Here is a 27,731-nt window from a genome sequence, read left to right on the forward strand (position 1 = left end):
CAGCCAGGGTGGGCTGAGCAGCAACCTGAACCCCCGAGGGGAGCTAAGCTTGTGACTCTCCCTTGGGGCCAGCCTGAGATTGCAGGGCCAGGCTGACGCAGGGGAGGGGTGGCCGTAGGACAGCGCGTGGACCTCGGGCTCTAATCCCCGGCAGCTGCCGTTTCCCTCAGATCGATTCCCTTCTCACTTTTTTTTTTCAGCTGCTGGTTCCGCGGCTTGGATCGATGGAGCCGCCTCCCCCTCCCCTCTGAGCTTCCTCTCCCTGCTGCTCATTAGCGCCCCGATTAATCACCCCCCCTTTCTTCTCAGGACAAGTGCTTCCTCTCCCCCATGAGGACTCACACTTTTACACACCTCCCAGGGAGCACAAGTGGACCATTCTTGTTATCCCTAAGTGGGAGACAGTAGTGCACCCCCCCTCCTGGTGAGCCCAGAGGGGCTTCCACTTCCTCTTGTGATGGTAGCCATGTGTCTGGTTTCCCCTTCAAGGTAGCAGCCTTCGGAGGCAACCCTGCCTAGCAATGCCAGAGGACAGGACATTCTGGGCACTGATTTCCTTAGCATAGTATTTCCACTGAAGCCCCCACTCATCTTCCCATTAGCTCTAATACCTCCCCTGGGCTCTTCATTTTCTTTTTCCCTGCCTCTGAACTCTTTGCTCCCTGGCCTAGCTTAGCCAGCTCCCTCAGTTTCCCCAAGCCTGGTCATAACAAGGGATTTGGAGACTAAAGGACTAGTCAAGTGGCTACAAGCCAGCCAGGGTGGCCTCTGCTTCGGCCACAAGAATGGCTGGACCTGGGATTGGGGCAAAGTCAGAGAAAGGGAGCCAGAGCCCCTCCTGGAGCGGGTAGGGGTGTGGTGGATGTTGAAATCAGCAGCAAGGCTCTAAGGAAGGGGAGTCTGAGTGAAGCCACAGTTGTCTCTTCATCTCTCTTGCCTGCCCTCCGTTTCCTTCCCTCCCTCATTCAAACAAGTGGCTCTCACAAGGAGTTGCTGCAAGCGGCTGTGAGTGGGGCAGTGAGAACCGCTGAAGGCTGGAGTCAGGAGTCAAGGATGCCAGGCAGTCGGGTTGATTGAACCTTCAGTGGGGTGTGGTCCAGAAAAAGTGTCAAGGAATGGGCTGAGCCCTCTGAACATAGCACCATTCCCTGGCTGGCCCGAGACTAGGCTATCTGTGGCCCCCACACTTGACTAAGGTACAGCGAGAGAGTTTCAGAAGCACCCCTGATCCTGGAATCTCCATCCTGGGCTGGGGTAGGGTGGGGCTTTTCCCTCCCTGGCCTGGCTCCTGCCTCCCGTGCCAGTGCCCGACGGTGAAACGCTGTTGACATGTCCTGAATTATTAAGCACGGGGTGGGCTCCAGAGCACATGCTGAGCGGAGCTGCTGGGGCTGCGCGGCGTGGCGGAGCAGCGCTTGCTCCCTCGCTCACTCGCTTGCTCGCAGGGACACACGCAGGGGCTGACAGCTGTGCGGGTGCTGATAAGGGAAGCCACAAGGAGACGATCGAGGAGAGAGACAAGCGGCAGCAGAGGCAGCAGCGGCAGAGGCAGCACCGGGGCTGCGGAGCTGCTGGGAGTGGGAGTGACGCCCCCACCTCGGGCCCCCACCCTGTCCCCATCCTCCTCCTGGTTGCCCTGAGTTTAGAAGAGCAGCCGCTGCCACCACCACCACTCCGGAGGGCACCGGGGCTGCTGTCCAGGGAGGGACAGTAGCAGTGAGGCTCTGGCCAGTCCCAGCAGCCGGGGACAGATGCCGATCGAGATTGTGTGCAAAATCAAATTTGCTGAGGAGGATGCAAAACCCAAGGAGAAGGAGGCAGGGGATGAGCAGAGCCTCCTGGGGGCTGCTCAGGGGCCAACAGCCCCTCGGGACCTGGCCACCTTTGCCAGCACCAGCACTCTGCATGGGCTGGGCCGGGCCTGTGGCCCAGGCCCCCATGGACTGCGCAGAACCCTATGGGCACTGGCCCTACTCACCTCACTGGCTGCCTTCCTGTACCAGGCAGCTAGCCTAGCCAAGGGCTACCTGACCCGGCCTCACCTGGTAGCCATGGACCCTGCTGCCCCAGCCCCAGTGGCGGGCTTTCCGGCTGTCACCCTCTGCAACATCAACCGTTTCCGGCATTCGGCTCTCAGCGATGCTGATATCTTCCACCTGGCCAATCTGACAGGGCTGCCCCCCAAAGACCGGGATGGGCACCGTGCAGCTGGCCTTCGCTACCCAGAGCCTGACATGGTAGACATCCTCAACCGCACTGGCCACCAGCTTGCTGACATGCTCAAGAGCTGCAACTTCAGTGGGCACCGCTGCTCCGCCAGCAACTTCTCTGTGGTAAGTTCTAAGAGCTGGGCCACCTAAACCTGGGGTGGTCAGAAGCTAATGTGGAGGTGGAGGGTGGTACGTGAGGGCATCTTCAAGAGGGCTTCCCTTCCTTCTGCCACCAGAGGCGGGCCTCGTGTCTTCCTCAATTGGTGCTTCCCTCTGGTTCCTCAGCCCAGGAGCAGTGGATGCTCAAAAGGGCTTACCCCAGTGGTGTAGCTCCTCTTCCTCTTCTGCTGCTGTTGCTGCAGTGTTCAGGGTTCAGGAAACAGGGGTTTTCCTCAGGAGGGACTCAGGGCCCTGAAGCTGGTCTTTATCCCAAAGCTAGACAGACCGAGCCTCACTTTGTTCTTGTTCTCTTTGGCTTTGGGGCCTCCTGGGTTCTTCTTCCCACCAAATCAGAGTGACTGGGAGAGGGTTGCTAGAGGAGAGAGGTATCCCTGTCTAAGAAAGAACTCGGGGCTGCCTTCTGGGGAGCTGGCCCAGCCAGCCAGCCAGCTGGACGGAGATGGTCTTCGTGTATCCTGGATGCCAGTCTCTTTCGTCTCTGTGTCTTTCACACACACACACAGCCCTTCACAGCTGTTCTCACACACCCCTCTTTCATGCTCCCCCTGGTCGGTCCTGCTTGCCAGTGCCCCCACCCCCTCCAGTCCCTGTTCCTGCTGCTCCCTTGCCTGGCTCTGGCTCTCACACTGGGAATCACTCATTCCCTCTAAGTGCATAACTCATCCTCAGAGCTGGCGCAGGAACACACACACACTCCTACTGCTCAGGGACATGGTTTCCTTGCATAGTCCCTGCCATGCATGTTCAGTGTTCAGCGTCCCTGTCACCACACTCATATGCACACCTGCACACCCACACACCCAGAGAGAGCTACCCACTGCATGCCTGTACCCCGGCTCATAGCTGCCGAGGATGGGGTCATACTGGGGATAGCATCCTAGCTCCTGACACCAACCTACCCCAACTTCTGCCCACCATTCTCCAGGCAGAGACAACTGGCACCATCACCCCCATGTATGTGGACACAAACATGTGTACCCTTATCAGAAGTGGAGTGCCAGCTAGCCTGCTCCCCTTGCACACCTCCCGCCATCAGGTGTGTGAGCGTGGGGCATGTGTCTTGGATGCTGTCAGGTCTATCAGAGTTCCTTTCACATACACGCACAAGCTATTCACAGTGTTCTTGAGTCTGTCCTCAGTAGTCCCCAGTTGACATCTATCTGTATGTGGGGAGGGTCTCATCCATGTGGCTGTTGGCTGGGATATGGACAGATGTATAGTGCCATCCAGGTGCCCACTCACACCCATCCTCCTGCAGAAATGGGCACGTTCCTTCCTGAGAGCCTAGCTCCTCACCCACAAGCTCTCCCTCTCTCCCTGCCTCAGTGTTACCAGGAAACATGTATCAACCAGGTTCCTGGCCCCACCACATCTACAGTGTCTAGGGCCTCTTGCTTTGGGTTGTGTGGGTGGGTTTGGTGGGAGGAATTAACACGAAGAGAGGGGCAGGAGGAAGGAGGTTGTACCAGGAGTGGAATTAGGGAATAGCAGTCTGTTGTCTAGCTACGCACTCTGTCTTCTAGGAAAATATAACACTGCTCTCCAAGACCCAAGAGGGGAGTGGTGTGTGAAGTGAGTGTGGCCTTTGGGATCTATGGGACTCCTGCCTTGAAGCTTCACCCCTCTGTGATGGGGGTGGGGAGGAACTCAGTCTCAGCAGGTGCTGCTGGGGCAGAAATCAATGGGGTCTTTGTGTCCCTGAGTTTGCATCTTAGCTCCAGTTGGGGTGGGCAGAAAAGGGGGAGGGCAGCGATGACACACATCAATGGAGGAGAGATGGTGAGCAGTTAGGAATGAAGGGAAGGTGGCCCAGGGCTTCTGTTGGGGTACCGGTGTCCAGAGAATAGAGGGTCAGGGATTCCCTTGATGGAAGCTTAACCCAAGTTCTTGGAATCCTGGGAAGGATGGAGAAGAGGAAGGACAGGGATAGCCTTGGTACCCTAGGGGATCGGGGGAGGCTGGTAGATCTGTGCCGTGGGGCTGTTCCAGGGACATCAGTGCAAGTGGACAAAGCAACCACTGTGGGACAAAATTCCACGTTCGAGGTTCCTATTCCCCCGTGCCCATCCTTGCCTAGACTCAGAGCCTCCTGCTCACACCCCTTCCCCCACCTGCTGCATAGACTCGCCCCCCACCCCACCCCCGGGCCTAGAGTACTCAGCTGAGTGTGAGACAGTTAGGAACTGGCCTGGGACCCGTGGTGTTGGAGAAGAAGATTGGATGTGTTGCCTGGGTGGGACTGGAGGCCTCCGGTGGGGACATGGGAGTCTGTAATTCAGCCCTGTGGGGTTTGGAGGTGGGGTACATGGTGGAGGTTTGGAGGCTTTTGGTGAGGAGATGAAAATGTGAACTGGTTGAGGTGGCACCTGCGAGGGAGTGGGCGGCAAAATGTCCAGTGACGGTGATAGACAGGCTTCAGTAAGGGACTGTTATGTGTTTTCTGTTGCCTTCTCTGTTTCCTCCTTCCCACTCCCCACTCTACTGTGACCTTTCCTCCGGAATCCAAGTTAATAAATGTCACATTTTCCAGCCTATTTTTATTCTGGGTAATGTGCCCTCCCCCAGTCCCCTAAGCCGCCGCTCTTGCTTCCGGTGCCACTGCGATCTCGTTCTCACCCCCACGCTCCCAAATATCCCTTCATTTACTCCTAGTCGGGGCGCTCAGAATGCTGGTCTGTGGACTGAGACATGCTGGGCTCCCTGCTAGGACCTGTGGGGGACAGCCAAGGGATGGAAGCCCTAGTCCTCAATACCCTGTCCTCAAGATGCCTTCAGTCTCATGGACAGGGACAGGGATCCTCAGAAGCTTAAGCAACCATGCAAGAGTTAATCATCCGTGCAAGCAATGTCATAAGGTGCCAGGATTAATTGCCAGATGAGGTTCGTGGATGGCAAGAGCCTGAGTTCAGAGAGAGAGGCCACACTGGGCTACAAGAGGGCTGGTGGGGCTTAAAGGATGAGGCAGCCAGAGTGAGGTTTGGAGAGGACAGAAAGACAGGCAGGGGTTCTGAAGGCTCCACTGTCCTCCATGCATAGCCCCCAGCTCTTCCCTTTTCTCCTCCAGTCAACCCACAGCAGCCCTCTCCCACTTGGACCTAATACTTTCCCCATCACCCCGTTCACCCTCACACAGTAGAGGGCTCTCCTTGCCTCTTTGTTTCCACTATCCCCCAACTGTGTGCCAAGCCCCAGATCTGCTTCCCCCATTATGGCTCATTCTGAGTCTGTCAGCTTGGTAGGAGGCAGTAGCTCTCTCCTTCGCCTTCATGCTTGCTCTGTACAAATGCAAAGGTGGCAGTTCTAAAAGCCAAGAGTCCCCTCTCCACGAGGGACAGGACACCATGTGTGAGTTCTGGAGCCCTCTGACCAGGTGGACTTGTACCTCAGTTCTATTCCGTTGTGTAGCCTCGAGGAAACCAAAATGCTTTCATGAGCATCCTTTTGTGTATTTATGACATTGTCTCTGGGGTGGTTTTGAGGGTAAGATGCCTGAAAAGAGTTTAGTACACTGCCTGGCACTTATGCAATGCACACTCTATGAGTGCCAGTTGTCGCAAACACCACGGTGGCAGCTCCTGGCCATCTTTCAATCTCACTGTTCTTTCTCAGTATCGCCTGATGGTTTCTGATCCCTGCCCTGGAGCAACGTGCTCTTCGTCCTGCGGTCTTCACGCAGACCTTCACTGTCTGTTGTGTGGTTATAGCCTTCCCAAGCAAGCGTGCACATGTGCACATGAGTACACACTCTATACACCAGTGCTAGATGACAAACCTTTGGAAAGATGGAGACATCCTGTCTGTATTTTCCAACATGGTAGTCTCTAGCCACTCATAGCTGTTGAGCATTTGAAATGTGATTTAGGCGTGGGCAATGAGTGCGTGTGATCGTGGACAACCTGCTGGTGACTAAGGTTCAGATCGCCTGGCTGAGTCAGGGCTGCAGTTACTGATGGAACTACATGATGATGCTTTGTAGGGTCTGAGAAAGTCAAGCTGAGGTCCCAGGTTAAGCTGAGCATGGTTGGGGGCTTCGGAGTGCCTGAACGCATCTCGTGAATGCAGATACTACGTTTCCCAGAGGCACGAATGACCTTGCTCTCTTCTCTTCCGTGCCCCTGCCTGAAGATTGAAGCAGAAAGGATGAGGGACTCCCTTAAGAGGTTGGGGCAGGTCCCAGATCCTCATTGTAGCCCCCCCCCCCACCCTGGGATCAAGGGTGCAGACAGCCCCTAGAAGGGCAGGAGGCCAAGGCTCCTTGGACCCCTCACTCTCTCCATGGGCACCTCACTCTCTCCATCCCCCCTTGGCTCTCAGGCTTCTTCCCCCTCCCAACCCTCCTTCCCTGCACGCTGGTGACTGCCGTGACTATTAATCACTAGCCCTGTTCTCTTCCTCTCTACTAATCAGGCACAATTAGACAAGGCCTCTTCCAGCTGGGCAGTCCCCCCTGCCCTCCCCCTCCCTTCACAGCCCTCCCCATTCGATACCCAGGACAGCTCCGAGGCAATAAAGACTTCATGTAAGCCCTGTGCTACTCTGGTTGCCCTGACACCCAATTCGGGGCTTTTCAGCAATCTCCTCTTTCCATTTGTCTCCTCCTTGGTCCCTGGTCTTGCCTAGTGTTATAGTTCGACCAATATTGGCAGGTTCAATCTCTAACCCACTGCCACTGTCTGTTGAAGGGGCTACTCCATGCTCTCTTCCCAAGTTCAGGCCTTTCCTATAACCCTTGGCTCTGGGGGTTGGGGAGGGGTTCGTTTCTTCTGATGTTTGTTCAGGCTTCTTACCTTCCAGATAAACTTTATTAATTCTGCCTGGATCCTCCCCCACCCCCAGGCAGTCCTCTGTCCCTATGGTCTCATTGTGTCCCGAGGTGTAACCCTTGTGCACATTCAGTGAACATCTAGATGAAGGCTGCTCCTACCTTGAGGGACTAGGAGAAAAGTTAATGAGATCCTATATGGTGAAGAGTGTGGACTCAGTCTCAGTTCCAACTAACTGTTGCCCATGTGAGAATGTCGGTAGTCTTCCAAGGTGTCAAAAGAAGCTCCAAATCTAGTTTCTTTCAATTAAAAAACAAAAAGTTCCCCGATTTTAACAATCCTGTAGACTGCCTACAACTCAGATTGCAGAACCCAGGCGGATAAAGCACACCTCTTACTTTGTACTCGCTGCTGCTCCTCGAGTCCTCCTGCAGGGGGCGCTCGCAGTCTGGCCGCATTGGCGGTGAAGATCGTGGATCAGATTAAGGTGGTGTGCCTGAAGGGAAGGGCAGGGGAAATCATCACAGAGGGCTGGTCTTCAAGGGCAGTGGGGAGGGTCGTGAGAGATGTGCCCCACCCGGCCCCACTCAAGAAGCCCTGTAGCCTCTTCATTAATCAGGAATCAGCCCCGAGCTGGGCTCATTATCAACCCAGTTTCTCGCACTGCTGGAAGATGCTGATTAGCATCTGAAGAAATGGCCCCCCATACCGTACCTCTCCTGGCCTCCTTCATGAACCCCCATCCCTGTCCTTGGGCTTCCAGAAGGAACCTGCCCCCTCTTGTGGTGGAGAGCAAGGTTGTCTGATTCAGGTCTGGATTGGGGGGCAGAGAGGAACAAACTTGGAGGTAAAAGGGTCCTATAGATCTCAAAAAATCCAGCCTCTAGGCGACTGGATCCAACCCTGGACAGGAAGAGGAGCAAGTGGGGATGGAGGCTAAGGATGCTCCCTGGAGGAGGATAAAGGACAGCAACCTCAGGCTGGGGGGGGGGGATACCAGCTCTCCCACTCCCCACCCCCTTTCTGGCTCTCCTGCAGCTGGGTCAAGGTGGTGGGACAGCTAGCACCACAGGCAGTGGGGGAAAGCCCTCATCTACCAGACGTGTTATGCATTTTGTTGTCATTATATTTGTGTTTGGTGGGCTGTGACAGAGGCTTGGGATCTTCAGAGCACCCCACCCCCACCCCATCCCCCCTGTGCTGTGGGAGTAGGCAGGAAGACTGAGAGAGAGCCTCAGACTGAGAACAGCAAAGTTCTAATGCTGTGTGTCTTGCAGAAAGGGCAGGGATGCCTTTGTTTCTTCTCTTGGCTCTCAAGCAGGGGGCAGCAGGGCAGAATATCCAGTCCACCCCCTAAATGTTCACAGTGCCCTTGGGACACCGCTTAGGGCTGGGGGTGGGGGGAGCAGTTCCAGAAAGATAGGCATAGGCTGCGGCAGGCGAGGCAGCAGCGAGAGTTCAGTGAGGAGCCACGGGATGATTAAGGGGAAATGGAGGATTGATTTAGGAGGAAAGATTAAAGGAGCTAAATCCGTGGCGCTTGGCTCAGCGGTGACTAAGCGTGGACAGGATAATAGCTTACAAATGTGTGAAAGGTGTAAATACCAAGCAGGGGGCGGGGGGAGGCAGCTTGGTTGGTCAGGGGAGAGGGGACAAGGGACTGGACAGACCCTGGGGAGGGTTGGAGACTCCCGGGTGACTGCACAGTGGAGCAGGCGTCTCCCTAGCGGGGATGCGAATGGAGGGTGGGATGTTTGAGAGCCTTTGGTTTTAAAAGGTTTCATTTCTGGGGCACAGCTCCCCAGACTTTGGGGTGAGTGACTTCCACATTTCCCTTCAGCAGGGCTAGAGACTGAGGTCACAGGTTCAAATCTCACTCAAGTCCTTCAGCGCTGCCTCAGCACCAGGGCTTTAGGTAGTTTCCAGGCTCACTGGCCACGCCCAGCTCGGGCTCAGTCTACACCGGTCAGCGTCGTCCCTGCTCCCGCCCCTCTGATCTCCTCCCGGGCCGCAGCGGGCGGCAAGCGACGGTGTCTCCCTCCGCGGTGGAAGCCTCTGGCGCTGCTGTGTGCACGGAGGTCACTTTGCCGGGGAGCCGGGAGCCGAGGGAATGCAAATGAAGCGAACCCAGGGAGGAGAGACGAGGAGCCCGGAGGAGACAGAGGGAGGGCGCTGCTCGGTGATGGATGCCTGCCCTGCAGGAGAGGCGGCCAGCAGCAAGCGTTGCCCGTGGGTGCAGCCTCGCAGTGCGGGGCGGGCAGCTAGGCCTGTGCTGGCAAAGTGAGCCAGCCTAGTGCAGGGGGTCCCTGATGGGAACCTACCCACTCGTCAACCAGACGGACGAATGGACACCCTACATACATCACACACACACACACACACACACACACACACACACACACACACACACACACACACACACAACCCTACTCTATGATTCCCCAAATCTTGTTGGAATTGAAAACTCCCGCCCACCAACTGTGAGTGCTAAACTCTTCAACAGCTTTGTTTGCATCAGGCGCTGGGGATGCCAGGGAAGGCCTTAGTTACCGATTAAAAACATTATCGTCCGCACAAGTCTTTCCTGGGTTTAAGGCTTAGACAATGGCTGCCCCGGAACAGGTGTGCCTGTTTACCTGGGTCCTGGAGTCCCGCCTTCTTCCACTTGAAAAACAACCCCGAGCCCCCAGTTCCACACTTCTGCTTCCACAATTCCTCACACACTCTGGCTACTGGACCTTAGCCAACTCCTCCTTCGCAGCCACCACAGCTCTCACGCTTACGTTTAAACCAACGCTACCGCCATTCCCAGACCCACTTTGGGGAGGAAGACTCCATGAAAAGCACGTGGGTGGCATTGGGCACCGAGAACTGGGCACTAAGAACACGTGGTCTCTCTGATGTCCTTCCTGGGGGCCAGCCAGTTTACTCAAAAGAAGCTTTGCCTAACTCTCCAACCGGAAGCAAACTCCTGTTGCTGCAGCAGCTGCCTTGGCTGGGATCTCCACCACAGCGTGGAGCGTGGCCAGTAGTATCTATTTGTGTGATTGTTGGGTTTGTGTTCTGTTCCCTCTCGTAGCCCTGGCACTTTGAATATGCCTGGCACATGGCGTAGGTGCTCAGGTTTTTAAATGAATTCATGCCTCCACATCCCACAGCAAACTACTTGAGGAAGACTGTTTTGTTCTGAGATGTATCCCCTGTGTCAAATACAGTGCCTGACACATTGTAAAGGCTTAAGGAATACTGCTTGATACATGGGTTGTTCCAACACCCATCATTCTCTGCCCTGCTACATCTGTGACCTTGGCAAGGTTTCTACCCTCTCCGTGCCTCCACCATCTCATCTGTAAAATGGGGGCAATAAGAATAGCTTTCTATCATCTCTTCCTCCAACATTAAAGAGTTCATTTATGTAAAGTACTCAAATCACTGCTTGTTTCAGAGCAGACATTCCAAGACATTGCTGATGCTAATATGTGATAGAATTACCTCTTTTTCTCATGGCAACTTGGAAGTGTACCTGATTTTATTCCCATTTCACAGATGAAAAATGGGGGATCAAAGCGGTCTGAATCCCACAGACCTCAATAAAAACAAGTCCTGGAGGTGAGCCAGGCTGAGCTTCCTATCTGCTGTGAGCTGTACTCTCTGAAAACGCTCCACGCTGATCACCTGCCAAGGGCAGACATCTTTACTAAGAGGCAGGATGCCCTGTGAAGATGGCCCTGCCGTGCTGTCTGCCTGGATGCTCCCTCCCCTGGGCCACCCCACCCCCCCCAGCTGAGTGCAGGTTATACTTCACTCTGGATTTATCTCTAATCTGCAGTCCTAATCTGAGGAGGAGGAATTGCTGCCTGCCTTTTATGGAGGAGCAAACCGAGGCCTGAAGAGCTGTCAGGCACCCAGCTCTTGAAAGAGTGTCTCAAGCTGTTTAGGATTAGTGAAAGAGTCAGGATTTGAACACCGTTTTGTCAGGCTCCAAACTCTGTCCCTTCTCCCACCTTCTGTGGCTTGTATTCCAGCATCACAGACCAATGCTAGGGAGTCATGAACATGATTTCACTTTACAAATGTCTGTTTACATAAGGGGAGCGCACTATATCGCCTCAAATTCCAGGACTGAAGCAATCCTCCTGCCGTAGACTCCTAAGTACCTGGGACTACTCGTGCTTGCTTTTATTTTTCCCTTCAAGACTTACAACTACCTCTGGAAGATTCCATTTGTCAGAAGAGAAAACTGAGGTTCGGAAAGTCAAAAAACCACCAATCCAGGTTACAGGCAGCTGGCCTTAGTGTCTACTGACTCCCAGGGAGGGGACAAAATTAGCAAAGAATTCTAGCACTGGTTGGGGAGGCAAGCTGGGCTGTGATGCTCAATCTTATTTGTGTGTTCTTGGATAGGGAGCTGGCATCTTACAGTTTCTGATTTAGCCTTTGTACAATGGGTCATGGGGCTGGGGGCTGGTCTGAGTGACCCTAAGCTTCTGACCAGCACAGACATCAAAGCAATTTGTGTTGAGTTTCTTCCTCCCCTGGAGAGGTGAGAGGATGAAGCACTGAGCCTGTATCCTGGGTCACCCCTGAGTAAACTCATGGCTTAGGAGCACTCCCACCTGAGATGCTAGTCAGGACTGGATGAAGATGAATCCAACCTCTTCTGTTCATCCACAGTGGATTCCAGGGTACCACAGGGTGAGGGGGAGGTCATTCCAGGGTACCTAAGAAGGAGGTATAGCAGTGTCCTCACAGAGGAGGGCAGAGGGATAAAGGAGAGGGGTTACCATCCACAGAGAAGTAGCTAGGCGGGAGGTACTGGGGTCTTGGCAGAAGCTGGGTGCCCAGAAGGCTGTGGAGATAAAGCCCAAGCTGCAGATTAGCTGTGGGATTAACTGCCTGCCTGGTCCTTGCGCTTCTGGCTGCTTCTTATCTCCCGGAGGCCCAGGGCCTTCTCCCACATAGCTGAGCCCTGGCCCTACTAATTGGCTATTAACCCTGTGGGCTCTGTGGCTATAGGGAGGAAGAAGAGCTAGGGAGGGCCAGGGTGGGGGTTGGGGGGAGCCAGCAGTCAGGCAGGGAGAGCTATCTTGGGAAATGGGAGCTGTGGATGGATGAAGCTCAGAGGGCTGAGAGAGAAGCCATCGCTCAGGAAAGCAAGCTCTGGACAGATCTCTTCCAGGTCCTGATCATTGTCTCCGGCAGATAGGGAGGGAGAGAGGGAGAACAGGGAGGACAATGGGGCAACCTTGGACACCCCCCTCCCGTAGTAAAATCTAGGAGGAAGACAAGATGTAGAAACTGAATAATTACGTGAAAGACAGACAGAGAGAAAAGCAAATTGAGGTACAGATGGGGGCAAGGGACAAAGAGGGCAGAGGGCATCTAGGCTTTGGGAGAACCAAGGAGAAAATGGGTTGGGTACCCAGAAAATGTAGACCCAGGGATCTACAAAAGCAGTCAGGAGACAGATCTAGGAAACAGGCAGCGACTCAGGCCAGTGCTGCAGGGAGAGATAGTCAGAGAGGGACCAGTAAGGGCTATCTAGAGGAAGCTGGCAGAGGGATCCTAGGCTGACCTGCTTACCAGTCACCTGAAGCTCTAAGGTCACATACTCCAGCTAGGGCAGGTAGCATAGGATCAGAAGCCAAGATGGTGAAGGAGGCATTTGGACTCTGATAGGATCAAGGCCCCATGGGCAGAGCTCAGAACCTGAGGTTATCAGGAGATGGTCCTTCCACCACCAGAACACTTCTTGGTCCAGCGCCAACTCTCTCTATGATTGGGTCTCTAGGCTCTTAACTCTTGTACACACATCCTTTCAGGCCAGCCTGTGGGGAGGGAGTAGTGGACAGCCAGGGGGGACCTTGTGGCTGAACAGTCGTGCCGTCTCCATGGAAGAAGCTGTGGGCTGTGCTGCCACCAGACTTCTACCACTTAGGAGCTGGTGGCTGGCTCCACCATTACTGCCTGGGCCAGGGACTGTCTCCAGGGCAACGACCTGCTCTTCCCAGCAGTGGGGCCTGATCCAAGCGGTGCAGGTGGCCCGGTCCTGCCAGTCTGGCCTGTCCAGTTTCTATAGAGTGTCCTTTGGACCTGGACTACTTTCACCCACTGCCTGTGTCACTCACTGCTCCCTCTCCAGTATACGATGGCTTCTCCTTCGCATTTGCCAGGTAGCCAGCTCCTCCCAGGTCAGGGATAAGCTCCATCCCGCAGGGGGCTCGACTCACTGTCCAGCAGCACGTGCCTGTGCACACCCATTGACATATAAGCCTACAGTACAGTTCCACCGAGGGCTAGGCGCCCCTCAACCGTCCCTGGAGCCTGCACCAGCTTTTTCATAAGTCCTGATTGTACCCTATACGGCGTTCCATGTCCTGGTTGAATCTCCACTGCTCTTTGCTTGCTGTGTGCACTGAGCCACTTTCCCTCTCTGAGCTTCATCCCTCACAGGAGGCGACAATGATCACCTCATGTGGCTTGTGGGAAAGGATCCAAGGATAAGATCTCTCGGAAGCACTTCTCAAAAGACCTGAGACGTGCTCATGTATGAAACTCTAAAAGAAAAAGAGAGGGGGGGGGGAGAAAATTTGATCTGGGACAAAATGAGGATGTTTGATCATGCTTGCCTTTCTCCTGTTCTCTGCCCTTCCTTTTCCTAGTCTCCTAGGGCTTGGAATACTAAGAGGGAAACAGGACCCCAGGCTTCAGGGAGTTGAAAACCTGTGAGTAAGGCTAAGCGCTTTGGAGACCGTGGCAGACATCGTCATGCGGGCAACACAAACACGGGGTTCCCTCACATCGCTTGGGCCTCATTTAGCCTCTCAACTCAAGCATGCACTCAAAACTGGCTGAGTTGGCAGGAACTGATTCCAGAATTCTCTTGGCCTGAAACAGGAAGATGTTGGGCACTTACTTGTGTGTTTCCTGTATCTGCCTTTCCCATACCACTAGGAAGCTAGGAGGCTTGCACTCAGCACACCTCAGGTTCCTCTCTTTCTAGTCATGTCCTGAAAGTCCATGACTAGGCCCAAGCTGGCTTGCTTGACTCCTGTGTGGCTTTTAGTTAATTTTAGTTTCAGTATTAGAGATGGAACCTAGGACCTCCCCACAGTAGGCAATCACTCCACCACTGAGCTAAACCCATGGCCCTCTACTTTTTGAGACAGGGTCTCACTAAGTCGCTAGAGCTAACCTTGAACCCAGTTTGTTCCCACTCAGACCATGAATTTATAGTCCTCCTGCACTGGTCCAGAGCTGCTGGGATTACAGGCTTGAGCCACCACACCTTATTCCTCTAGACCTTTCTGCTTACTGTGTGGTCCACAGATCAGCAGGTTTGTAAAAAAGCAGAATTCTATTCCTGGGAATCTGTCTATCTGCATCTGTTAAACCAGAACCAGCACTTTACAGAGGGGACCTGGGTACAAATTGGCATTTGAGGAAAGCTAATCTTGGAGACTTCTGCAAACTGGTCCAAAAAACTCTGAGCTTCTGTCTCCTCGTCTTTGTGGAATGAGGCGATAGTAATGCTGCCCTTGGGGGCAGTTGTGGCGATTCCATCAGACTGAGCACCTAAGATGTCTGTGATGCCCACTCCTGCCCCACAGGGACTGCTGTGGTGGAAGGTACAGGTGGAGAGAGGTGGGCCTGTTCGAGGACTGGAACCTAGAAGCTGGAAAGGGACAGATGAGGAAGGGCAAGGCAGATGAGAGAATGGGGCTGAGGAACAGAGATGAAGGGAAAGAGGAACAAAGGAAGGGAAGTCCCAGTATGAGGCACATCCTGCCTCTTTTCATCCTGAGGTGGGAGCTGGGTAGGTTTGGGTTGGGAGGATGCTAGCAATGAATTATGGGAGTATCTGAAGCTTTGCGTTCTCATGAGTTTCATCTACTCACGAGCTGTGTGGCTTCATTAGCATCACGTCACCTCTCTGGGCTTCCTTTTCCTTCTCTGGAACCAAGGTCATCAAACACATCTGAGATCAGAGGCACTGGGTGGATGACATGGCGTAGCAGTAGACATTTTCATGTTTTGTAAATGTCAAGGTGCCTGCTTTGAGTATTCTGTTGTTTCAGAAATCAGTTTGGGTAAAGGCTGTACTAGGTGGGGGGTGGGGGTGGTAGGTAGAAGAAGGGTTGCCAAAGCTGCAGGTAACTAACTCACTAGAAAAGGAACTTTACCCCTGAAGGTCCCCTCAGGTTGCTTCAGGACTCCACTCCCACCCCCACCCCACCCCCGCTCGTCCTCTGCTTTCATCACTCTCTCGCTGCAGCCAAGTCTGAGGAGATCTTTTTCTTCCCAGCCACTTCATGCCTTTTCCCAGCTTTTACAGTGTGAACACGTTCCCAAGAAAAGGGGTGGGGGTAATGTTGGAGCACACTGACCCCTCGTTCCCAGAGAAGGTACTGCCTGTGATGGGTTTGACCCAGGGGCACATCCTGTGGGGTGAGCTGGGCGGGGTGGGGGTGGGGAGGGGAGGGGACGACTAGAATCTCCCACTCCGGATGCTCAGTGACTCCAGGCAGCCTCGAAAAGTCTGAGCCTGTGACTTCATCTTTGGGTCACTATCGCCATCTGGTGTCCTTTTGGGAGAATGCTTGTCAAGGAGACCTAAGATAGTAAAGGTTTATGAAAGTTCCTTAGGTACCCCACGATGGGACAAATGCATGGGACAACAGGCAGGCTCCCTGCTCCTGTACAGCTTGCTCTCCAGTGGGGGACATGGGCAATGGACCGTGACATGGGTGGATGAACAGAGGAGCAAGGTCTCAGGTCTGAGGTAAGTGAGGTGCAGGACAGCTCCTGGAGAGGGAGCTACAACTAAGGCCTGAGGCGCACAGAAGAACTAGATGCTTGATTCACAGATTCAGGACTGAAAGGGGAGGAAGGAAGAGGGCCAGGGTCACACTGAAGGGCAAGTTTTAGGCTAAGGAAAGGTCTGACACTATCCTCTGGAAAATGAGAAGCTATCATTGTTTAGTTTCGATGGGGCTGGAAAGATGGCTCAGTTGATGAAGGGCTTGCTGTGCAAACATGAAGACTGCTTTCCAACATCCATGTAAAAAGCTGTGCACTGGGGCGTGTGTGTGTGTGTGTGTGTGTGTGTGTGTGTGTGTGTGGTTCCAGTGCTAGGGAGGCAGACAAGAGCACCCTTAGAGCTGACTGGCCAGCCAGCCTAGCCAAATTGATGATCTCCATGTTCAGTGAAAGGTTCTGTCTCCAAAAGTAAGGGAGAGAATGATTGAAGAAGGCATGGACATTAATCTCTGGCCTCCACCGCATGTAAATACACACATGCGCACAAAGAAGAAGATCAGTTTTATTGTGTATACTTGAGGTTTACAACATGATGTGTGAGCTACAGATACTAGAATTTGGCAGGGGACTTGGTTGGTTGGAGTGTTTTTGACTGCTGTGTGGAAAACAGAGGGAAGGGATGGATGATGGATGAAGATAGATCTAGTATGTGGAGACCATTTTAGAATTGTTATGGGGGGAATGCAGATTTTAGGGATTCTTACTCAAAATAAAACCCTGAGTAGCAATAGGAGGACCCTTTACTCAGAGGAGGGAGGGCAGGAATTGGTAGGGGAGCAAGCTTTCTGAGCCTGGCATGGTGGTGCATCCCTATAGTCTCAGCGCTTGGGTGGTTAAAGCCAGAGGATTCAAGGCCAGCCACTCTGGGGGTTCTTGTTAACACAGTGTAGCAAATCTCGGGTAGGGGAATTTCTGGGATACTGCAAGGTCCTGGGGAGGAGCAGATCTGATTTGAACCACATGTAAAAACCTGCCAAAAGAAAGAAAGTAACAAGTAACAAAAGAGTTCTGTGTCTGATGTGCTCTCTCTTCCTCCAGGTCTACACTCGCTATGGGAAGTGTTACACCTTCAATGCAGATCCTCAGAGTTCACTGCCCAGCAGGGCAGGCGGCATGGGTAGTGGCTTGGAGATCATGCTAGACATCCAGCAGGAGGAATACCTACCCATATGGAGGGAGACAAGTATGCAGGCTGGAGAGGGATAAGGGCCAACTCAGGGATGGGGCTTGGGTTCTGCTCTCCCCCCGGAGGGGGTTTCTGAAGCCCCTCATCTCTGCTGTGCAGATGAGACATCATTCGAGGCAGGGATCCGGGTGCAGATCCACAGCCAGGAGGAGCCTCCGTACATCCACCAGCTGGGGTTCGGTGTGTCCCCAGGCTTCCAGACTTTTGTGTCCTGCCAGGAACAGCGGGTGAGCATCCCCAGCTAGGCCTAGGCTGGGCACAGGGCAAATCACTGCTCAAAAGGGATGCTGGCCAGATCTGCCTTGCAGATACTCAGCCTGCCAGCCCCACGGCCCCTGCTCGGGCTATTAACACTGGAGGACTGGCCCTGACGACACGCTTGGCCTTGACCTTGTCATGCCCCATCTCTGCAGCTAACTTATCTGCCCCAGCCTTGGGGCAACTGCCGGGCGGAAAGCGAGCTCAGGGAGCCTGAGCTTCAGGGCTACTCAGCCTATAGTGTGTCTGCCTGCCGACTGCGCTGTGAGAAGGAGGCCGTGCTTCAGCGCTGTCACTGCCGGATGGTGCACATGCCAGGTGGGCACCTCCAGCCAGTCTTTGGTGCCACTCTTCTGAGCTCCTGAACTTCCAGGGGCAGACATGTGTACAACGTGTACACGCATTTACACTCCCGAGCATGTGCTCGTGTGTATATGTATGGATACTTATGCAGGTGTTCATGTATTTGGAAACGCATGGATGCACATGTTTACATGCATGTTAGAATATATTTATGTGTATGCGTCTTGGGGTTGTGTGCATGAACTGAAGAATGTGCATATGATTTTGTATGTACAAGCAAATGTACAATTACCTGCCTATATGTATGTATGCATTTTCACTGTTTTTAGTGCATGTGTGTATGTATACATTGATCTGTTATGCATATGTGCCAACATGCATAGATGTAGATGTCTACAAGTGTGTGTGAAATGTAGATGTCTACAAGGGTGTGTGGTAAGGGAGAAAGGAAAGGACTCTGGATCTCAGAAATATTCTTCTCTCCTTTCAGGCAATGAAACCATCTGCCCACCAAATATCTACATTGAATGTGCCGACCACACACTGGGTGTGTGCTGCCTTCCCCTTCCCTGCTTCTCATCATTCCTTCATCCCTCCGTGTGCCCATCTCCCCTGTGTCTTGTCATTTCTTCTCCCAATCTGTCCTGGAGGGGTCTTGCTGAAGTTGAGCTCTGTTCACACCTCAACAGGATGTGGAGGTGGGGGCGGGCCCTAATGGCTTCTGTAGGTTCAGACGTGTGGTAAGTGATGACTGACCATGGGGATGCTACAGAAAACCCATCTCCATTCTCCCAGTCAGCATCCTCTCTTCCCCTCCCCCTGACTCTTTCCATCCATCCGTCCATCTACCATCCATCCATCCATCCATCCATCCATCCATCCATCCATCCATAGGGTTGGGAGTGGGAGCCCACATCAACTTCACCACAGGGCAAGGGCCACTCAGGGAGGCAGGACACAGGAAGTTCAACTGTGCTTACTCCACATCATGGCTGGGCAGGTGCCAGGCTGCAGGGAAGCTGAGGGACACTGCTCTGGGGGTGGGGAAGCAGTCTGAAGCTTGGGACAGCTGGAGCTGGAGTGGGGGCCCGAGGGCTGGATCTAACCTGGGGCCAAGGGGGTAAGCTCTAGCTGGTCTCGGGGGGATAGAGTCCTTGGCTTGACTGTGGCGGGCTTGAGTTTGGCTAGGTCTTGGCTGAGGCTGGGAGTGCAGAGAGGCTTTCTATGGGAGATTAAATGGGGGGCATAGGCAAAGGCCTTCTCCATGGATTGCCAGGGCAGATCCTAATTAAAAGAGGCAGTCCATGGTTTTATATGCCAAGACATTTATTGTCATGGCAGAAGGTGGATGAGTGAAACTGTACCCTACTTCTCAAGGTGGACCTAAAATTTAATACCTTTTGCAGGGAGGAGTGTCTGGGAAGGAAAGGTTATTGGCTAAGCCTCTAGGCCTTTAGGTACCTCATTACAATGGAGATCTGACTTGAGCCTGTGGTCACATCCTCTACCTGTGGCCTAGTTCCCCGGGAGTCAGGCGAAATGCCAACCGTCCCTTCAGTGTCACCAGGGTTTCTAGCCTTAGCTCAACCAGGAACCAGGGTGCCTTTCATGGTCCCACACTATCCACCATCCATCCATCTATCCATCATCCATCCATCCATCCTTCCATCCATCATCCATCCATCCATCCTTTGATCCACCATCCATCCATCCATCCTTTGATCCACCATCCATCCATCCATCCATCACCCATCCCAGCATCCTTTCCCTAATCCCTTGCTTGTGTGTCTGAGATCCCATGTTGACTAACTCTGGCAGATGTTCTTTCACTTTCTTCTGAGCCATGGGATTTCCTTGTCCGAGGGAGCTGGGGACAGAGGGAGAGACATGCAGATGCAGCTGTCATGGGTCATTTAAAGTTGGTCTTAGAGGGACTCCAGTCAGCCTTCTGAATAGACATGCCAGCTCAGGATAGCCTCTGTACCTGTCCCCATAGTTACCATGCCTGTGGGCCGCCCTCCCTGCTGCAACTGGTGCCTTTGTGTTGCAGACTCCCTAGGTGGGGGCTCTGAGGGTCCATGCTTCTGCCCTACACCCTGCAACCTGACTCGTTATGGCAAAGAGATCTCCATGGTCAAGATCCCCAACAGGGGCTCAGCCAGGTACCTGGCAAGGAAGTACAACCGCAATGAGACCTACATAAGGTAAGACATGCCCACCGATGAGCTTTATGGAGAGAGCCCTTCAACAGGCCCGGGGCACAGAAGACTGGGAAGGAGCTGCCCTCTTTGTGTACACTGGGTCTCCTGCTAGGAGTGTCATTCATACCCTAAGTTACATCCGGGTCCTCTTCCGAGAGAGTCCTTCCCAGTCCAAGTCTGAGCTGCCACAGCTCCTTGTATCCCTGCCACCGCACAGAGCCCATTTATTTATATGACACTACTTTAGACCTATTTCTATGTCTTTCTTCTCAGACGCACAGGGAGTTGAAGGCCAGGGATATATGGGACCCTTTCTCAGTAAGACAAAGCAAAACAACCACCACAACAAAACCATGGTACTAACATGGACGGACCTTTGGGAGCCTGAGGTTGCCAGCTTCCCAGCACATGGGGCCTTAGATGAGGAGTGGCTGGACTGGGGATGACCCTGCCAGCTGCCTCAAGACCAGCAGCCCACAGGTGTCATTTCATGTCTCCCAGGGAGAACTTCTTGGTTCTGGATGTTTTTTTCGAGGCCCTAACTTCCGAAGCCATGGAACAGCGAGCCTCCTACGGCCTGTCAGCCCTGCTGGGTAAGCCCCGATCCTTGCCCCACTCGTGTGGATCAGCCCAGCCCGTTCCCACTGACCCTTCCCTTTCTCCTCAGGGGACCTTGGGGGACAGATGGGCCTGTTCATTGGGGCTAGCATCCTCACCTTGCTGGAGATCCTTGACTACATCTACGAGGTAAGGAAAGGCAGAAAGTGGTGCAGGCTCCTGGGCGGGTAGTGGATTCAGGGTTCTAGAGGTGCCTGAGGACCTGGGTCTGAAGAGGCTGGGTTGAGGGATACGGAGCCCTACCAGCAAGGCACCAAGTCCTGTAACTGAGGTTTCTTCGACACGCCGCCTTGACCTGCAAGGTCTCCTGGGATCGACTCAAGAGGGTGTGGCGACGGCCCAAGACCCCACTTCGGACATCCACTGGGGGCATCTCCACTTTGGGGCTGCAGGAGCTGAAGGAACAGGTGGGCGACCTCTCCCCCCAACCTGGAAGAACACCCTCTCCCCAGAGCCACTTCCTGAAAGTCCTAAGACACCCCAGGGGAGAAGGCAAAGGTGTTGAAACTTGAGTATACAACTTGAAAAGATATTGTTGAGACTTAGTACACAACTTGACCACTGTTTCTTTTGTGTTTTATAGAGTCCCTGTCCAAGCCGAGGCCGTGCTGAGGGTGGGGGGGCTAGTAGCCTGCTTCCCAACCATCACCATCCCCCTGGCCCCCCAGGAAGCCTCTTTGAAGACTTTGCTTGCTAGGATGGTGCTGTGTGGGGAAGTACCCATGAAACTGGGACTCTACCAAGACCCCACACATCTTCTATGCCTGGGACAGGTCTGGGGCAGCCCAGGGCTAAGGGAAGGGGTGGTGCTCACCGAGAGGCCAGGACTAACTAAGGTCCTGCTCTCCCTGACCCAGGCTCAGCTGCCTTGCACAAGGGTCCTTCTTGTCCACACTCCCTGCTCCCAGGCAGGTGTCCAGGAAGGGCTGGAGACCAGACTAGAGGCCCCTGAAGTGGGGAGGGGGGGAAGAGAGGGGCTAAGGGGGAACCCTGGCAGAGCCCCTCTGTACATTTGTATATATTTAGGGACTGGGTGGGGGTGGGACACAGACATAGAAGGGTGGGACTACAGGGGAGGGTGACACAGGATAGTCAGGGTTCCAACCCTAATGGCAGAAGGCAACTTCTTGGGACCCAGGCATGTTGGGCTGGTTCTACTTCCCTCTTTCCAGGCCCAGCTCCCTCTTGGCAGGGGGAGTGGGTGGCCCAGCAGGCCTGGCCCAGCTCCCAGTTCCCCCTGTACCAGCCCAACCACAAAGTTCCCTTCATGGGGAGTGGGTGGAAAGACCTTTCAGACCTTGGCTGAGCTTAGGGGGAGAGGGAGTGGCCTTCTCAGGCCTTGCTCCCTAGAGACTGGTTTTATAAAGTGCTGGTGAAATTGGGAATAAAGAGGCACAAAGAATTCTGTGTCTGTTTCAGTGTGTGTGTGTGTGTGTGTGTGAGAGAGAGAGAGAGAGAGAGAGAGAGAGACAGAGAGACAGAGAGATGGAGGGTGAGAGAGAGCTTGTCTATGCACTTGCTGGGGTCCAGGCATCTATATGATTTGATCCTTGTAAAAGGAAAAGAAGGCTCTCACAGAACCAGGGCTCCTCCATCCTTAGTCAGTTCTCCGACCCCCCATGCCTACCTTGTCAAAACCGAATTACCAATCTTCATTCATTAGTACACTCTTAGCCAGTTTATTAAGCCAGGGCTTCATCATGGATCCAGAAGGGAGAGGGTAGTAGATACCGTACCCCTCCTTTCTCAGCTCTCACCTTCTCCAACAACTCATCTACAGCCCAGTCCCCAGGACAAGAGCCCAGGAAGCATGGCTGGCGTTAGGCATAAACACGGAGGCCACAGCCTAAATCAGCAGCGTCAAGGGGGCAGGGAGACTGGACAAGAAGGGGTGGCTCTAGGGCACCTGTCTCAGGGCTTGTCCTGAGCCCATGGGTCCAACAAAGCAAGAGACAAGGGACCAGTGGGCTGCCCTAGGGTTTGAGGCTACAACCAGCCCTGTCCAGCGAGGCTGGCATGTGGCTCCAGGTTATTGAGGAAGAGCGGGGACAGGTGCAGGGGCTTAGGTGCTGTTACCCTGTTCCTGCTCAAACAGCAGCATGGCAAGCTGGGTGCGGGAGCCGAGGCCCTCAAGCACGCTCTGGCGACAGCGGTGGTAAAGGTCCTCACTGAGCCGGGCGCTACACGGCTGGGCCCGGTAGCGTTGCAGCAAGGCTGGTTCCACCGCCCTCAGCACGTGCAGGCTGGAGAAGCGTAGAAACAACTCATACACATCCAGGCTCTCCAGCAGCTCCTCCTCCTGCTCGGGGGCTGCCACCAGCCGTCCTCGGGCCGCCACGTAGTCGGAGTTGTAGAAGCAAGCCTCACTGGCAGCTTGACGATCAAAGTGGCCAGTGTCACGGCCCAGTTCTGGTGGCCCAGGGCCCTGAGGTGGAGCCACAGCAGGGTGGAAGGCCTGGAAGTGCATGGGGAAGAAGGCTTGCCAGCCAGAGATGGCGTGCATCCGGCAGCGGTTCAGGAAGTCGGGTGTGAGCACTGTATCTGGCCCGGCCAGCAGGAACAGAGTGTCTAGTGGGTGCTTCTTGGAGAGCAGGTCCATGAGACGCAACGGAGAGGGTGCAGCCGTCTGCACGCTGAGCCAGGGCACTCGGGCACCAGGGAAACGCCGCTCGAGCTCTGCCACATGGGATTTGACTGGGGCGAAGACGTCTGCATGGGCTGCCCGCTGGGCCTGGCGTGGCTCGTACAGCAGCAGGAGGGTCAAAGCTGCTGCATCGCCAGGTTCCAGTGCTGCAGTGGCAAAGGCTTCGAGGAAGCCGGAAGCCAGGTCCCGCTCTGCTGCGGTCAGAGGCAGTAGCACGGTGAGCCGAGAGGCCTCAGTGACATAGGGCACAGGCAAAATCTCCACTCGGCTCAAGGGCCGGAGGAGCTGCACCCTTCGGGTGAGGGGCCAGCGGCCACCCTGGGGTGTCAGCGCTTCCAGCCGCAAGTCTAGCGTGTACTCCATACCTCGAGCTGGGTCAAAACGCCGGTAGCCATTCACCAACTGTTGCTTCTGGAGCCGCAGTGCCGGATGGTAACGACGGTTGAGCTCCTCTAAGGCTGTCCCCAGGACATCAGCCACATCAGCCTGGTCGGCCCCACGCAGTGGGCAGCGGGGCGAGCCGTCAGCACAGGAGAAAGCATACTGTTCGGTGAAGTAGTCCCAGCGCAGAACCTCAAAGCGTGAAGCAGGGCGGGACGGTGCTGGGATGCCCACTGGCCAGGTAGAAGCTCTCTCCCCATCAGCAGCCAGTCGGCTGGTATTCTGGATCTCCCACTGGGCCGGAAAAATAGGGCATGAGCAAGGCAGGGGGTCACACAGCCAGGATACACTTTGGGGCTTTGTGAGCAGTCAGTGATACTCAGGGAGAACCTGCAGTTTACCATAAACCCCTGCCCTGGAAATCCAAGGGCCCCACAAAACTTTCCATAGATTAAGACAGTTTAAAAGTTAAAAGGGGAGTTTCCTGGAGGCTCCACCCTTCGTCCCTTGGCTCCCTACCCTCCAGCCCAGGCTGTACCTGCAATTCTTGAATCTCCTGGTACGTGCGGTCTAGCTCAGCCCTGGCAAAAGCTTTGTGCAGCTGGTACATGTGCACAGGATCACGCACAGGGTGGGCTGTCAAGGCGCTGCGGAAACGAGGGTCCCCCTCCTGCGCAGGTTCCCCGGGGCTCAGTTCCAGATAGTTGTAGTGCATTCCCTGGGGAGAGGAAGGGAAGCATTCAAAAATGGGAGCAATGACAGAGTTGTCTTTCCTCCATTTCTTAGCTAGTATCTCATCTTCTAATCCTATAACCAGTTATGGCCTGGGAAGTCAGTGTTCTGTGGATTTGAAGTCTATCTGACCAGCTGATGTTGTACAAGTTTGATCCGGTCCCTGGGAGCTCATCTGTGAAAGCTGCCTCAGAGGTGTCCACAGAGCTAAATAAAATAGCAGACACTGAATATATATTATGTGCAAAGATCTCTTACTTTTCCCTAATCCCTATACACCCCTGACAAATAATTGTTTCCATTAGCATGCATGAAGCTACTGAAGCTCAGATCTAGTCATTTACCTAGAGCCACTGGGATTTTAAAAAAAGATAAATTAACAGAAAAAACCCAGACCTGTATCTCTGCTACCCTTTGCTGGGGAAGTATGCAAGCTCTGACAGGAGACATTAATTGAAAGGCTTATCTTCCTACCTCATGGTCACCAGTACAGCCAATGCCTGTGGCATCAAGGATGCACCGGCCCAACCACTCATCTGGGCTAGCGCTGACGATGTCATTACGGCAGCTTTCCATGTGGGGGCGCAGTTTCTGTAGTAGTGTTCGAGACAGCAACACTCCAAAGCCCCCGTGGCAGTAGCGGCCTGGGGTAGTCTCTCCACCGATGAAGTCCTGTGGCCGGCCAAGATAGAGATGGGTTGCTGAAGCAAGGCTGAGGTGGCCAACTAGGCGGTCCAGTCCATGAGCCTCAGTGTAGGTGGCATCAGGCACTAGGAAAAACCAGTCAAAGTCATCGCCGTGTTGCTCCAGCAGGTGGCGCAGCGCCAGGTGCAGGTGTCCGATGGGCCGCTCTTCGCCCAGTGCCACCACCGCCATGCCTGATGGTGTCCGGCGGCCCCTCGCACCGGTCAGGAACACCACATGCTCCAATCGGTGTCCCAGAGTTCGGTTTACAGCCACACCCAGTGTAGGCAACGTGGCCTGTGAGGTCAGCACTGCCACCAGCAGCTTCTGCCTGATGCCCAGCTCCGTGCTGATATACCGAGTTCTGGGAAAAGACAGTTATGAACAAGATAGCATACAGCTTCGCTTGTTATTTCTTCTCTGGACCTGTTTTGCACCCACGAAGAGGATAAGAATAACATCTCTCCCACGAGACAGGATTTGAGTGAAATGTTGGTCTTACAGAAGGTGTTGCATTTAGGAGACAGCAATTCCAATGCAGAAGCAGTTAAGAGAGAGATGCATTCGATCTAATTCCAGATTTCACAACCTAGTAGTTGTGTCCCTGAGCATATTACTTAATTTGTGCCATGTGTAAAATGGGACTGATCGCATTTAAACAGTAAAAAGCTTGGCACACCGTGCATATACTTCCTGCTGTGTGAATATGCCGTCATCCCATCCCCCAAATATGTCCTATGTGTAGAAGTATATGGCACAGTGGTGCAGAGTCTTTTGGAGAGGGGCAAACTAAGACAGTGACTCACCTTCCTAAGGTAGAAGGTAAGTTGTACAACTGGAATTCACTGTTACTTAGAAGAAATTACTTCAATTCGTGGGCAGAGACATCAATGTGATGAGTACATTCCTCCCTCTCCCATCTCATCCCAAGGTGGCCCTTGAAACCCATCTAGGAATGAAATACAGGTAAATTCCAGTTCCCTTTTTCTTTCCCCCCTTTTCGACACTTATCCAACAAAACACTAATTTCTCTAATCCTAAACAGACCAGTGGGGGGCTAAGAGGGTCTTTGGAGTACTAGTGAGTGGAGTCGATTTAGCTCAGCTCGGATCCGGACGGGATCCAGAAAAAGCTTCAAACTGGCCCTCTGTCTCCCTGTAAGGCAGGGTCATAGGAAGTAATCGAGGCCCAAGGACTTCCTGGCGGACCGGCCCCTTCCTTCCGGAGCCTGACCCGGCCTCTGGCGGCCTCCCTAGCGCGCGCATCCTGGCTGGTGCCTGGCTGGTGCCTGGCGGGGTAGGGCGGACGGAGCGAATCAGTACCTGACGGCCTTCTTGGTGGCCTGGCCTGGCTGTGCGGGATGGTAGGGCAAGACACGAGGCTCCCAGTTCTCACCGGCGCCGGCGCCAGCTTCGGGCCTCTCGCGCTCCGCTCCGGGCTGCACCGAGTTGGGCCGGCGCGCCGCGTTGGTGTTGCCGCGCAGCAGCAGCTCAGAGTCTCCGGGTTGGGGCGGCCCCGGTCCGCAAGGCTCCTCCACCCAGGTGACGCTCAGCAAGCTCAGGGTGAAGCCCAGAGAGATGCCCACGGCCACTGGCCCCGCGGGCCGCAGCACGGACAGCAGCAGCGACGCCCGCATGGCGTCCCGACAGCGGGTCCCCGGCCCCCGCGCAGCCCGAGGCCGCTCCGAGGGGGCGGGACCGGGGAGGGGGCGGAACCGGAGGGCCGGGGTCCAGCAGGAGGGCCCGCTCCCTCCCCGCCGAGCAGAGTTAGTAGCTCAAGCCCGGAACCCCCGGACGAGTCGACAGCCCTTAGAGCAAGCAGTGCGCGCCGGGGGCCTCCCAGGCAGCTGCTGTCCGACGTGTCACCGAGAGGGCCCCGCCCCCGAGGTGGGGTCTCAGCCGTCAGCGACCAGAGAGGGAGGAGGTTAAAGGGGAAGGACCCCCGGAAGTACCCCCTCCTCAGCGCCGGAGAGCAGACGCCGGGGGCGGAGTCCCCTGTCTCCCCCTGCGTGGTTGGTGCGTCCCGAATGACGTCAGAAGCAGCCCGCCCCTGCCAGGATGGTGCACCCTGAATGACGTCAGGAGCAGAGGCCGGAGCTGTCCATCAGCACCAAAGGCCGCCAGCGGGCTCAGGGCATGGGGCCGCGGCTCCGGGACAGCCCGAGCTCCTGCTCCTTTCCCTTCCCCGGGCCGGGCCCGAGTCCCCCGGCTGTGGGGCTGCAGTGCAAGCCGGTGTTGGAGGTGGGGCGACGACGCCGTCGCACAGAGACCCGTCTCTCCGGCCCAGCAGCCCCCTTCGTACGGCGGACTTTGCCCGGACCCCAGTTAGTCGGAGCCTCTGGCGTCCTACAACTCCGGCTCCTCCGGCCCCTGCACACCCTCCTTTGCTCGGAAGCTCGGGTCACCTCCAGCCCAGGTAGATGTTGGACAATTCCAAATTAAGCCTCCCACAGATGGTGCTCAGGTTGCCTCTTTTTGCCAGCAGCACCCTCCCTCTCCTCGTCTAGCCCCATCTAGTCCCTCTTTTAAGTCCATCTCCAGCCGCCTCTAGCCAGGCACTTGTTTCCCTTTGTCTTTGCTCCCCGTTACAGAGACGCTTCTAGAGCTGCCTGATGTGGGCACCATTCCTTTGTCCACTGTGCCCTTGCTGAATTCCCCAACTCGCACTGCTATTCTGGTGGAGACCCACGACTGACTCTTGACCCCAATTTCCTCCCTGTCAGGTTGTGCGGGGAGGGTGACCCTCTTCCAT

The 27,731-nt window shown here is 54.7% G+C and overlaps 2 protein-coding genes across 3 annotated transcripts; one reads left to right on the plus strand and one right to left on the minus strand.

Annotated features, from left to right (window-relative positions):
- Window positions 1-1,751: 1,751 nt before the first annotated feature.
- On the plus strand, window positions 1,752-21,236 carry ASIC4 (acid sensing ion channel subunit family member 4; the record flags this gene model as incomplete). Of its 2 annotated transcripts, XM_080933222.1 has the most annotated exons (10): window positions 1,752-2,333; window positions 17,012-17,156; window positions 17,259-17,386; window positions 17,573-17,735; window positions 18,211-18,267; window positions 19,771-19,924; window positions 20,423-20,514; window positions 20,589-20,668; window positions 20,842-20,946; window positions 21,123-21,236. In XM_080933222.1, the coding sequence occupies 10 exons, from the start codon at window positions 1,752-1,754 to the stop codon at window positions 21,234-21,236; spliced, it is 1,620 nt and encodes a 539-aa protein (XP_080789348.1). The 2 variants fall into 2 exon arrangements, with proteins under 2 accessions (XP_080789348.1, XP_080789349.1); XM_080933223.1 differs by lacking the exon at window positions 18,211-18,267.
- A 1,033-nt stretch (window positions 21,237-22,269) lies between these two features.
- On the minus strand, window positions 22,270-26,815 carry CHPF (chondroitin polymerizing factor). The gene is made up of 4 exons (XM_080932910.1): window positions 26,303-26,815; window positions 24,771-25,344; window positions 24,103-24,282; window positions 22,270-23,858 (listed from the first exon to the last, which is right to left on the minus strand). The coding sequence occupies exons 1-4, from the start codon at window positions 26,614-26,616 to the stop codon at window positions 22,602-22,604; spliced, it is 2,325 nt and encodes a 774-aa protein (XP_080789036.1). The 5' UTR covers window positions 26,617-26,815; the 3' UTR covers window positions 22,270-22,601.
- Window positions 26,816-27,731: the final 916 nt, after the last annotated feature.

Source organism: Micromys minutus, assembly GCF_963924665.1.
Source record: "Micromys minutus genome assembly, chromosome: 19".
NCBI lineage: Eukaryota > Metazoa > Chordata > Mammalia > Rodentia > Muridae > Micromys > Micromys minutus.